Here is a 12,916-nt window from a genome sequence, read left to right as displayed (position 1 = left end):
TCCCCCACCCAGTCCCAAATCCCTGTGTTGGAGCTCTAATCCTCAGTCCCGCGGAATGCCAGTATTCTTGGAGACAGGGTTTTTATTTATTCATTTCGTGGTGTCTTTGGGGGGGGCCAAGGTGACCCTGAATTCACTGTGTAGCCCAGGATGACCTCAGATCCTCTTCCCTCGGCCTGCGGAGGGCTGTGGTTAGGGCCCTGTGCCGCCACACCGGCCTTCAAGGCCAACACAGTGTGGCAATGGGCTCCCAGTGGTCTACCATGTTCCTACCATCCAGAAGCAGCCAGAAAGACTGCTTGGTAGAATGGTCTTTAGAAGACGCCATTACAGTGCAGCTAGGTGGAAACAGGTCATGGGCCGGAGCAAGGTTAGAAGGCTGTAAGGCTTTGAATCAGCGTCCTCTGTATGGCACTGTGTCTCCCACAGCCAGGATTCACCGGTCCAGCGCTCAAGGGGTGGAGATGGGAATGGTCCCACTCACCATTACCCCTAGGGACCCACTAGCAGAATTTTTGCTTTCTGTTCCCGGGACCTTATGCTCTGCTGGCCTTGAAGTCTGAGTTCCAGAGGGGAAAGGCTTGTACCAGGAAGCACGACAATGATTCCAATGGACTGGAAGCTGAGACTCCCGCTGGTTATTTTGGTCTCCTCATGACTCTGAGTAAATAAGCTGAAGGAGGAGTCTCAGAGTTGGGGGGACCCAGGCTATCAAGGAGAAAGTGGACTATACAGGGCCTTGGGCACCAGGGCCATGCCCGGATGCCACCCGGGGGCACGGAATGCTTCCTGCAGCAGCCCCTTCCTTCCCACCCCAGTGGGTCTCTCAGCCAGACTGGCCTGTGCTGCAGCACCCGGCATACAGACCCCCAAAACACGCAGCCACTACCCAGCACCTCGAAACCCCAGAAGTGATTTTAATTTCAGGGCACACGGTGTCCTCGGGTCCCCACGCCCATGGGTGTCTGCAGAGTGGCCGGGTGCCAGGCTGAGATCTCCTGTCTCTCCAGGCGCCGTGTATGCGTGTGGGGCGGGGTCCTCGTGGGCTCAGGAGAAGGAGGGCGTCTCGGCCAGCGGGCGGGCCATGCTCTGGATGGCCCACTGTAGGATGCCCTCGAAAGAGTGCTGTGTGTGGGAAGCCAGGCAGTCACACTGGGCAGGTGCCCCAGGCACGGTGCCCGCCCCGCCTGCATCCTCAGCTCCCCCAGGACACCCATGGGGTGAAGGCCGCATCGTCTCCTCACAGCACCCACAGAGTGCAGCCCCACAGCCTTTCTGCTCCTTAGGTGGCTTCTTCCTGGTGCCTCTTTGGTCCTGCTCTGGGGCTTGACTCCCATCTGGAAGGACTGGGGTCACAGGGACCTCCCATTTTCCAAGTATCTGCCCTGCAGCCCAGATCTCTGATGCTCATATCAGCCGAGGTACCTGCACCTCTGAGGCCCTGGGGTGAGGTGTGCCCCGTGGCCCCCTGAGATGCCACGCGGGATGTGGAGGAGAACAGGTGTTGGCCACTTGTGGCGTGGAGCACTGGGGCAGTTTGTCCTCCTGGCAACTTCACCCACGCGTCTTAGGGTGGAGGGCCCGAGGGATGAGGGGCAGGAACCCGCCTGGCTGCCCTGGGAGAGTCGGGCTCCAGCCGCCTGGCACTGGTTCCAGGGCCTGGGGACCCAGGGGTACCAGGAAGGGTGGAGAATCATGGTGGGCGGGGCCTGGGACCCCCGGAGAAGGGACAAAGTAGTGGTCCTGATTTCCATCCCAGGAGTGCATGGCTGCAGCAGCCAGTGTGCCCGTGGGGGCCCGGGAGGGTCCTGGTGAGGCGGTACCTCGCTTAGGAGGGACTCCAGGTCATCCCGGTGCAGGACAGGCTCCTGGCCAGCATGGCTGTGGTTCACCTGGAACCCACGGAGGGCAAGGGTCGACCCAGCCCGCGCCCGCTGGAGACCTGGCAACGGGTCCCTCCCAGGGGCCAGGGCTGGGCCGGGCTCCGCGCATGGGCGTACTGGGCACGGAGCTCAGGGTCGCCTGACGGGGACCCCAGGGCCCCTGACCCAGTGCCCTTCTGGATAGAGCCACGGGACGTAGATTTAAATTCTGGAAGAGGAAGTGCGCTCCCCCAGCCGCCCGGGACTCCCGAGTCCCGCGCTGACCTGGGGTGGTCCCGGGACCCGGCTGGGGCTGGGGCCGGGCGCTGCCTCCTGGGGCTCTCGGTCTCCGGAGCAGGACTTGCAGCGCGGGGCGGTCCTGGGGAAGGGGGAGGCTGGGCGGGCGCACTGGGCGGGGGGCGGGATGCGGCCTGGTTCCACCCGCCCCGCCCCGCCTCGCCCCGCCCCGCCCCGCCTCCGCACTCACCCCGGCTGAGCCGCGCCCCCCGGGAAGTGGCAGCGCCAGTGGAAGGCCGCGGCGCAGTGCGCGCACCGCAGCGCGTCCGTGCCGTCCGCGCACACTCCGCACCTCGCGCCCGGCGCAGGGCCCTGTGGGGCACAGCCCAGGTGACCCGAGCGCGGACCGCAGGAGCAGCGCTGCCGGGCCGCAGGTTCAGACCCGGGCACCCGGGCACCTGGGCATGGGCCAGGAGCACAGGCCCCGGATTGTGTTGCCCAGACGAGGCAGGCGGGTTCCGGTCTGGCTGGACCCTTCCCAGCTTTACATCCCGCCTCGGGGCTGGGGCCGGGGCTTGGGGCAGAGGGAGAATGCTGGCCTGGGGTCGCCGTCCAGGAACCCCACTGTAGCTACCCACGCGAAGGCGCGCACATGCGACTCTCCCTTTTCCAGTTTGTGCCACCCTGAGGCCCCGAGGCCCCAGAACAGCGCCCCACCGACCTGACCCCCGGCGGCTCACCTGCTGCCCCTCAGGAACGGCACTCAGCAGCGGGCGCAGGGCCCCGGGGTCCAGCACGGGCAGGGGGCCTGCGGCAGGCGGGGCCAGCAGGTGCGAGTAGGAGAGACTAGGATCCGAGGGGGGCTCCCTGGGCAGGGCCCGCACGTCCTCGCCGGAGGCCCGGGGCCCCTGGGGAACCTGGAACCCAGAGCCGCCCTCAGAGGGCCCCAGGGACGCGCGGAGCTCGGGGTGGGGAAGGGCAGGTCTGGGAAAGGGCGGGATGCAGGGCCGGGCCGGGCGCCCCTTTCTGCAGCTCGGGGCTGTGGCCTCGGGGCTCTCAAAGCAAACACTGGGTATAGAGCAGGGCGAGTCACAAGCAGAGACACCCAGATCTCTAGCGGTGGTCACAGCCCATCGCTGTGCCGGGGCGAGGGCCTACCCGGGTCTCTGCAGGTGGCTCTGGAGGCCGGGGCTCCGGGGCCTGAGCCAGGCCCTGCTGGCCTCTCCCCTGCAGGCAGCACGAGCACCTCCAGGTGCCGCTGCTCACGTCGTCACCGGTCACAGGCATGCAGGGCAAAGGAGACCATAGACCCCAGACCCACAAAGCAGGGGAGACCCGGGGGCTCCTCCGTGTCACCATTTCCTTCATAGATGGGGAAACTGAGGCCCAGGCAGGGGACGAGCTGGGCCACCAGGGCCAATGAACAGGAGAGCCCAGGATGAGGGAGTTACCCCTGGGGGGGGTGCACCTCCATGGCCGCTCTTCCCAGCCTTGGGGGAGATCCCAGGCCCCACCCAACTGTGGGGCCCTTAGGGTCCAGCGCCTCCTGGGCAGCGGCAGCTGCGGGTGACTGGTGCGCTCACCTGGGGATCTCCCGCAGGGGCGGGGACAGGCAGGCCAGGTGGAAGGCCCGGGGGCAGCCGTCGCAGCAGATGAGCTCCCCGCCATCACGGCACACGGCACACTCGTCCTCGTTCTTCTGACCGGGAGACGGGAGCCCATGCAGACCCGGCAGCGCCCCCTGCAGGCCCAGGCCTGACCGGCCCTCCGGACACTGAGGCCAGGCCAGCCCCGAGGAGCGCTAGCTGCAAGGTGTTTCCTATCAGCCCCAGGCACCTGCTATGGCTCCCCGAGGGCCCCACTCCTTCCGCGCCTCTACCCAGATGGTGTCTGCCGAGCTCTCCGGGTCCCCAGGCTACCAGGTTGGGCAAGTGCTGAGCAGGGCAAGCGGAGTGTCCTGGGCCCCTCCAGCCCCGGCCCCGGGAGAGGCGCTCAGTACAATCTGGACCCAACTCTGGTTTGAAATCCCGGGAAAACCTCACTTTGTCCACTTACTTAAAATTTCACAATTGTGCTTTATCAGAGAAAAACAATTGCCAGGGAGGAAGAGGAGGAGCAGTGAGGGGCGGGGCAGGAGCGCAAGGCCCACTCCGGGCCCGGGCAGGGAGTTACCTGGTGGAGCTGGGGATCGCTGGCAAGGGCTGCATTGACGGGGACCCTGGGCTGCTGGCCGACCCGGGGCTCTCCTTCACCCTGGTCAGCAGTGGGGGACCGTGAGGGGAGCATTGTTGCCCTGGGCCAGGGGCCTCCCGGGTGTGGGTCAGGCCAGCACTTACAGGGACAGAAGCCTGGGCTCCCTTGGCCCGGACTAGGGGCTTCAGGCCCCCGCCACTGCCTCGGGTCTTGTTCTTGCCTCCACCAGGGTCTTCAAACTTGCTGGGGGTGTAAAACTCCCCCCCCACCTGGATGCACTTCTTGGAGCCCCCTGGGAGGAGATGTCGGGGGACATCCTGGGCTCCCCACGCCTGCAGCCCTGCCAGGCTCGGTGGGGCCATCAGGCAGAGGTAATCTGCATTTCCTAACCACCCCCAACACTGCAGCCAAGGGTGGGCCCAGTGCTGGGTGCAGGGAGAGATTCTACCAAGCTGCAGGTGTTCGCAACCCCTGTTCCCCAGAGCCTCGGGGCAGGAATTATTTGGAAATAGGGTCTGTGAGATGTAACTGGCTCGGGTGAAGTCTGGACCCTAAGTCCAGTGACTCGTGTCCGTACGAAAGAGGAGAGGATGAAGAGGGACAGCCACACAGCCATGGTGCAGTATAAGCGGCGGCACAGGACCCCGGAGGAGCAGGAAGGAGGGAGGGAGGTCCCCTGCCCAGGCTCGCTTCGGGATCTGCCGCTGTTCACCTCAGTCTGTGGCAGCTGCTGTGGCAGCCCCAGCACACCCCCGCAGGGTCCTCGGGTCCAGGGTCCCTCTGTGCTTAGGGGACCCTGGGGCCAACACTGTCCTTGGCATCCCCAGCCCAGGGCCAGCACAGAGGAGACACTGTGGCAGGAGAGGCGTGGTGCCTGGGCCACCAGCAGGCCTGCTGTCTCCGGTCGGAAAGGCTGGTGACTGCTCATGGCCAGCAGGGTCACCTCCCCAGGCCAGGGTGCAAGGGACCAGATAGGAGCCGCGTGGGGAGGGGAGGGGTGCAGTGGGGTGTGGCCCTGAGGTCAGAGCACACTGGCAGGACTTCCTCAGGCTGGAACCCAGGACCAGCAGGACACTGGCTGCCCCGCTGGGACCCTGCCTGCTCTGGGGCCACGAGGGATCAAACCAGACAGGGTCCTGCTTCCACTCGGGGGCAGCGGTCCCCACCCTGTGCGCCCACCTGACTCCAACACCTGCTGGATGAGGATGCCCTCCACGGCCCCACGGGCTCCAGGCACGTCCCCCGAGGACACGGCCACTGCCCTCTGGACCGAAGCTGACATGGCCTGAATTCCTGGAGAAGGGCTGGGGTCATGGGGTGGGAAGAGGGCTCCTGCTCCTACTCCACAGGGGTAGCCAGGCAGAAGCCGGCAGGTGTGGGCAGGGCCTGGCCAAGGACCCCTCTCTCCTGCCAGGTGGGAGACCCAGCCCCACCCTGGAAGACACCTTGCGGTGAGGCCAGAGGGGCGCCATGCATGTGTGTGTCCCTGTGCACAGGAACTGTGTGTGTATGCACATGCGTGTGCCCAAGTGACCTGGCCCCAGTGTTGTGCTGGGGGGGGGGCACAGAGTTCCCAGCACTGGGTCACCCCGGGGAGCACAGGTCTGCTCAGGTGCCTCGGGAAGGGGAGGGGACAGAAATGGAGCAGCAGGCGCAAGGTCTGGGCCTAGGAGGACGGCAGCAGGTGCAGGGTCTCGGGTCAGAGCAAGGCTGTGTGGGGATGGCCGAAGTGGGACCGGGCAGCCCCTCTTCCCCAGGCCTGGGCTGCCCTGGAGGCTGAGGAGAGCCGGGTCACGACAGACCCCTGCGCAGCAGGCCCTGCAGCCCGAAGCCGGGACCCTCACTCACCATTCCCCATGGGGAGGCGCTTAGGCTCCAAGTGGCCCTCCGGCTTCTTGAGGGCCTTGACCCTTGGCTGGGAGCCTGCAAAGGGGTGCTGGGGTAATCTGGCTGGAGAGCACTGGTGCGGTGGGTGCTGGGGCTCTGGGCTCCCTGGGGGTCCCAGTGGATCCCTTTGCCGCTGGGATCTGGAACCCCGGCCACCTGGGCTCCTGGGCCGCCTGGGCGCTGGGCAGCTGGGCGGGAGAGGCAGGAGCCTGGCCCAGCCCGTGGGCCTCAGCATCGAGGGGTGTTGGGGGGCTGTGACCTGGCGGGCTCCTCCTGCTGGTACCTGGGCTCAGGGTGCCCCTCGGGGTCAGGGCTGCCAGCGGGGTGGCCCGGGGCTCCTCCAGGGCCCTCCTCTTGGTGGGGTGTCTGGGAGGCAGTGCGGGAGTCTTGGGGCCACTGGGGGGCTTCTTCCCCTTCCGGGGCTGGCTGAGGTCCACATCTGCAGGGCACTGGTTCCGACTCAGAGCCTTCCCCGGGGCAGGGTGGGCAGGCCCAGAACTCGACACCCTCGGATCAGGTGGGTGAGGCCTCTCTCTGTCCCTCGGGGCCTCCCCAAACACCTCCCACCCCACTCACCTCTGGGGAAGCCGTCCAGGATGGGCCGCAGCCCACCGTACCGCTCCAGGTTGTAGTCCTTGAAGAGGACCCTCCAGAAGCCCGCGATTGCCGCCGAGTCCCGGGTCAGCAGCCAGGACAGGAGGGCATGGAAGGCCTGGGGACAGCCCTCCTTCTCCTTCAGCCGCAGCGTCTCCTGTGGTAACAGCTGTGTGGGGGCCTGCCGCCCCCCTCGGGCGAGAGGCAGCCCAGCCCTGGCCCGGAAGTGTCCCTCCCCGGCTCTGGGGTGGGCTGGGGGGCTGGCACAAAGCGTTGGGGGGGAGCGTCCCGGGTTCAGGTAAGGGGGGGCGCTGGGGCTGGCACGTGGGCGGGGGTGGGGTGGCCCGGGGGAGGGGGCTGGGAGGTGCCCACCTGGAATGACCTTCAGGGGACTACCTCTAGCGTGTAGGAGAGGAGCGGGGAGGCTGGGAGAACCCGGGGCCCGGGGACCCCAGGGAACCGGCCCTGGCTCCACCCCCTAGCACGCGCGTGGGGTCGGGGATCAGGGGTCCACCTGAAACTTGTCCTCGGGGACGACGTCGTGGTCGGCCAGCGAGTGCAGCAGCGGGAAGGCGCTGTCCACGGCCACCGCGATCTCCGTGCGGTGCAGCTTTAGCAGGCGGCGCAGCGCCGCGTCCCCGCCCGCCCGGGCCTCGCCGGCCATGGCGTCACCCGGGGTCCCCGCGCGGGGCAGCTGCGCCCCCTGCCGGCTGCGACGGGTGCAAGGCGAGCGCACCTGGCGGGCCCCGGGCACCGCCGCGCCGGCTGTTATACTGCCCGGCCCAGGAAAGAGCAAAGGCCGCTGGCCCCGGAGCCAATCAGGGCCGGAGCTCCCGAAGACGGAGTGGAACCGCTGGGGACCTGGTGAAGAATGTCCCTCGCAAGAAGCTCCGGACCGCTGCTGCCCCCCCCCGGGAAGGGGAAAGCCAGCTCCTGGGCTCCACGCTGCTCCTGGCACCCGGATGCACTGGCACCTGGTGGCGCTAAAGAAGCATGCCTGGGGGCTGGGTGGGGCAGTGGTCCCTGGGGGACCTGCATATTGCTGTGGGGTCCCCACCTGGTGTCCAGGAACCGAGGCCCTGTCAGAGGGGGAGCTGTGGCAGCTACGCAGCTGATCCAGGCATACACTGGGCGAGGGCCCCAGTCCAGGTACTTAGGCAGGAGGCCACGCCGAGGGCGGCCGACGCCACTCAAGGCACCCTGGTCGCCTCGTCTACATGGGGCCACCCTGGGGAGCCTGGCGAGGGAGGGAAGGGCAAGGTGGTGGCACTTGGAGGAACGGCGCCCCTCGGCCGTTGGGCTGGAGGGCAGCTGGGCAGAGGCTGTTGGGTGGGTGCAGGCTCAGACAGCATCCGGCTGGCCCTGCAAGCCTGGCCTGGGGGGCTTAGGGTCAAGGCTGTGTAGGAGGGGACCTGGCCCTGGTGCACAGGGCCTCAGAGTGGACACAGGTGTCAGGAGGCCTGGCTAGGACAGCAGGGCACAGGCAAGGGGCTGTCCCCAGGCCGGACAGGTGGCCGACTCAGGTAGGGCATCACCAGGGTCTCAGGCTAAGGGGGACATCTCGTGAGGGGCAGGTGTGGCCTCCTGACCAGGTCACCTGGTGGTGTTCTTCTGCCACCCCAGGCCCCAGATCCCCGAGTCCTCAAGGGCCCTGGGGGCTTCTGGGAACCAGACAGGAGGGGGGTCAGCCTGGGGAGCAGGTGTCGGGGAGTTGGGCAGCTGCGGGGGGACCTGGTATCATCTCAGAGTGGGGCGAGTGTGGTTATCAGGAAGGTGGGGTGGTGCACGCCTGTAATCCCAGCACTCAGGAGGCTGAGGCAGGAAGCTGCTGCTGGCTTCCCCTGTCTCTGCTGTGTGTCTGCCGCAGAAACCTTACAGAAGGCGGAAGTCATGGTCCACAGACCTGGTCCTGCCTGTTCTAAAATGTTCTGTGTGAGCCAGGTTGCACCACAGGTGGAGCTCACTCACTGCCCGGGGCTCCAGAAGTCACACATAGTGGCACTCGGCTCAGGGACCTGATGTGTGTGCAGCTGTGGGACGAACAGGGGCTCTGGCTCACTGTGGCTCAGCCTCCCCTCCTGCGACATCAGCACACTCTTTTCCTTCAATGTCGGTGTTTATTAGTCCATGTTTGCAGTTGTGGGTTCCGTTCCTGGTCCGGAGTTGGTTCACATACATAATGCGTCTTCATTCTTTTACCGGCCTCTTCCCTAGCTAGTTTTGTGTTTTGAATCATGTAACTGATATATTTTGGTCCTGTGTTTGTCCCATGCTTTCTTCCTAATCGGGGTTTTATTACTCAAAGTCCTTTTGGGGGGTAGTATTGGAGGTGGAACCCAGGGCGCTCCGACACTAAGCTGCATCCCCAGCCCTTTTTATTTTTTATTTTGAGACAGGGTCTCACAGAGTTGCCCAGGCTGGGCTCAGACCTGTGATCTTCCCACTTCAGTACCCCAACAAGCTGGAATTACAGATGTGGGCCATCGTGCCTGGCCAGCCAGGCCTTTTAATGGAACCGTTGACTTTCTCCATGTATTATATGAATAGTGGTTTACCTTGCTTTGTTTGCTACATATTTTCACTTACAGTTTCTTATCCTTTTTCTTGTGTTTGCTGGTTTAATAGGTTATGTTGGATCCCTCTTTTTAAAAATCCTTAATACTTTGGAAATTCTCTACATTTCCATTACAGTAATGATTACCTTTTGTCTATACTCACAATTAGAAGCATTTGTGTGCCATTTGTTGTTTTAAAACACAGTGCCGGTGAAAACCCTCACAGCTGGACTTTGCTCGGAGGCGTCCTCCACCTCTTCAGCCCCTTCCTCAGCGCCACCTCCCGATGTCATGCCCAGCAGCCTGGGGCTTTCTCTCCCCAAACGGGACTCTCAGGCAGAAGTAACCGGTAAAGGGGAATTAAAAACTGCCCAGCAAGATCAGAGTCTGCATCCTGCTTTTTAAAAGCCCCATCCTCTCAGGTGCACCCGTGTCACCACCTGGGCCCGACCGTTGTGGGCAGGCGTCACCGGCCTCCCTCCAGAGGCCAACAGAGGCCCTGTAGAGTTGTGGACTTTCCCACACCCTGTGGGGGTTTCCGCTGCAGCCCGAGCCTGTGGTGGCCTGGGGCTGCGGGGTGAGGCCTGGGGGATTGAGGTTGGGGTCCGGGCTCCGCCTCTGTGCTGCAGCCTCAGTGCCCCCACACATTGGAGGTGGGGGATCCAGCAGGAGGGGCCGGGTGCCCCCCTGTGCTGTCCCACCCAGACTGGAGAGCAAAGGAGGTCGTGGCTGGTTGGGCTGGCAGGGAAGCATCTGCCCTCTGGGGGAGGGACTGGATGGAAGCCACCCAGCATCCGCCCGAGGGCAGGGTGGAGGCCGGACACACTTCTGCCTGGTTTAATCCGCACACTGACACTGGCTTGGAGTTCTGTGCTATGCATACTTCATGTTTATGTTAAAGTAGGAGAAATACAGAGTCCACCAAAAAAAAGTATATGCACTGCAGGAAAAGAAAAACCTGTGTAAATATTTTAATACTAAATTATTGAGTCATCATGAGATAAATAAAGTTGCGTTTGGCCTCTACAATGACAAGAGCTGCCCAAAGTGGCCAAGAGTGGTGGCGCACAACTGTGATCCCAGCACTCAGGAGGCTGAGGCAGGAGGATCACTGGGAGTTCAATGCCAGCCGAGGCCACACAGTGCATTCAAGGCCAGCCTGGACTACATAGTGAGGCCCTGTCTCAAAACACACACACACACCACACACACCACACACACACTCACGCGTGCACGCGCATATGCTGCTTGCACTTAAGGTGCTCAAAGTGGTAGCCTTTAGCTTGCAACACTTATTAGCACAGCGAGCTGCCACTTGGGTGACCTTGCTCACTGAGATTGCTGCTCATGCATTTTCAGTCTATTCTCCAAGGGCTGGCAGTGCAGTTTCTGAGATATGTGACATCCCCTAGGGTCCCCCATCTGAGGGTAACACCATCTGCTGAGAAAACACATGCTATTTTTCTTTTCCTGAAGTGTGTATACATTTTTTGGCCTATGTTCACAATAGCAATCAAAATATCAAGCAAACAAGAACAAAGTTAAAAGGAAATCTGCAGCAGGTCTTCAGAGAGGGCCGTGTGTCCTGGGCCCCGCTGCTCCCCCGCTTCCCTGGCTCCGGCCCACCTGAAGGCCCATAGAAGGCTGGGAGTCCACACCCGTGGGGGGCTCACTGGCGTGCCCAGAGGGCCGGGCGCAAAACCAGCAGAAACTCTCTACGGCCCCTAACTTTCAAAGGGAAACTTTTGCTGCCCTGAGCTTTCCAGACATAAAGAGGTTGCTGGGTGTGATAGAGTTAGAAAAGCACATCCTGTAAACACCATGCATTAAAAAAATAATGACAGAAAAGAAAAGTCCTCCCGAAGTGACTTTGAAATGGAGTGAGTTAGATGAGACGGGAGAGATGAAAGACAGGCGGAAGGAAACAAGGAAGTCATAACTCAAAATTGTACTTTTTAATTTTTGTTTTCGTTTTTTTGAGACAGGGTCTCATGATGCAGCTCAGGCTGGCCTTTAATTCACTATGTAGCCCAGGCCGGCCTCTGACTCTCGGTGATCCTCCTGCCTCAGCCTCCTGCCTGCTGGGATTACAGGTGTGTACCACCACGCCCGGCAAAATTGTACTTTGAAGAAGACTGTGACTTCTTCAACCCAATGGAAGACACCCAGCCCACAGGATTCCCTGGTCAAATCGAGGCTCCCTTTCCTGCAGACCCACCACACTGGCCTCCACTCTGCCCTCGGAGGGACGCTGGGTGGCCTCGATCCCTGCCCCCTCCCGTAGGGCAGCTGCTTCTCTGACCGCCCGACCGGGCCACGGCCGTTGCAGGATGGGAGCTGTGGGCACACCGGCCCCTTGGGCAAGGATGGGGTCGCCATGCACGGGAGGAGCCCGAAGCCTCTTAGAAGACCCAGCCCCAACCCCACCGAGGCCTCAGCCCCGCAGCCCAGGTCAGCAGGCCGACGAGGAGTCCATCAGTTGGCTTCAGGAGAAAGGAAAGAGCAGGACCCCGATTCTCGCACAGAGGAAGGGGTGGAGGGGGTCCAGGACCCTCACATTGTTCATCCCGAGCCTCTGACCGAGGACACGGAGGACAGCTGCCCCGAGGTTCAGGGTGTGGAGGATGCAGAGAGGAGGGAGAGGAGAAGGCCGGGGTCGGGCCGGTGACCCGAAGGAGACGTTCTTGCTGTCAGCCGTGTGTGGTGTGTGCGATTTATTCTCCGTTCATATATACAGTGAACCTTGGTCTGCAGCATAATTTGTTCCAGAAACTTGCTTGTACAGTGGACCCTGACTTAGGAACTCAATTCATTCCCGAGGGCTGGTTGTAACTCAGGTTGGGCAGTGAAGGCTCAGGAGCCTCTACAGCCTTCACAGTCTCTCTCCTGCACACAGGCAGATCTCAGCGTCCTTAGAGAGACACCGACCCAGGATATCTCAGTGAACCCCACACAGGAGAGGATGCTGTCATGTTCCTTCCAGAGCTCTTTAAGGTTAAATCTGTATCTAAGACCATGTGGAAGCAGCAGGCATTTGAGTTGTAACTCAAGACCTTGGTCATAAGTTAAAACTAAAGTTCCAGCCATGACCCAAGTTGTTTGTATGTCAGGCTGGTCATAACTTCAGCGTCCAATGTAATCCAAAGCACTTGTATACCAAAGTGAATTTCCCCATAAGAAACAATGGAGACTCAAAATATTCATATAAAAATGATTAGAAAGCCAGGTGTGATGGCACAAGTCAGTAATCCCAGCACTTGGGAGGCTGAGGCAGGAGGATTGCTTTGAGTTCAAGCCCAGCCTGGGACACATAGTGAGACCCCCTCTCTCCCTCCCCCAATGCCATAATATAATATAAAGAAAAATAAACTTTTGAAAACCTTTCTGGCTGGGGTAGGGAGGCCAGAGAGGGAGGGTTACTGTGCAGAGCGACTTTCACTGTCACTAAGGGAGGCACTCTACCAGCTGACTCAGTGCAATTTTTTTCTTTTCGCGCAACTTTGACAAGGAACCTGTCCAGTGACACCTGCCTTTGCCTCCTTGTGAGGATTTCACGGGGATGTGACACTGCATTGTCATTAAACAGAC

The 12,916-nt window shown here is 62.1% G+C and overlaps 1 protein-coding gene across 11 annotated transcripts; it reads right to left on the bottom strand.

The window, feature by feature from the left end:
- Nucleotides 1-64: 64 nt before the first annotated feature.
- On the bottom strand, nt 65-7,488 carry Aire (autoimmune regulator). 11 transcript variants are annotated; one of them, XM_021256373.2, is made up of 14 exons: nt 7,288-7,486; nt 6,756-6,930; nt 6,463-6,618; nt 6,141-6,215; nt 5,472-5,585; nt 4,436-4,584; nt 4,272-4,352; nt 3,683-3,798; nt 3,258-3,357; nt 2,840-3,016; nt 2,350-2,471; nt 2,148-2,241; nt 1,824-1,892; nt 898-1,468 (listed from the first exon to the last, which is right to left on the bottom strand). In XM_021256373.2, exons 1-14 carry the CDS (start codon nt 7,435-7,437, stop codon nt 1,283-1,285), a joined length of 1,764 nt encoding a protein of 587 aa, XP_021112032.1. In that variant the 5' UTR covers nt 7,438-7,486; the 3' UTR covers nt 898-1,282. The 11 variants fall into 11 exon arrangements, with proteins under 11 accessions (XP_021112029.1, XP_021112026.1, XP_021112028.1 ...); XM_021256375.2 differs by having other exon boundaries at nt 3,683-3,795; XM_004842487.3 differs by having other exon boundaries at nt 898-1,125; nt 7,288-7,482.
- Nucleotides 7,489-12,916: the final 5,428 nt, after the last annotated feature.

The sequence above is a fragment of the Heterocephalus glaber genome, unplaced genomic scaffold (genome assembly GCF_053883595.1).
Source record: "Heterocephalus glaber isolate CG9 unplaced genomic scaffold, H.glaber_assembly_v1.0 deba00000122, whole genome shotgun sequence".
Taxonomy (NCBI): Eukaryota; Metazoa; Chordata; class Mammalia; order Rodentia; family Bathyergidae; genus Heterocephalus; species Heterocephalus glaber.
The sequence above is the reverse complement of the archived record's forward strand: the minus strand, read 5'-3'. Positions and strand labels throughout refer to the sequence as shown.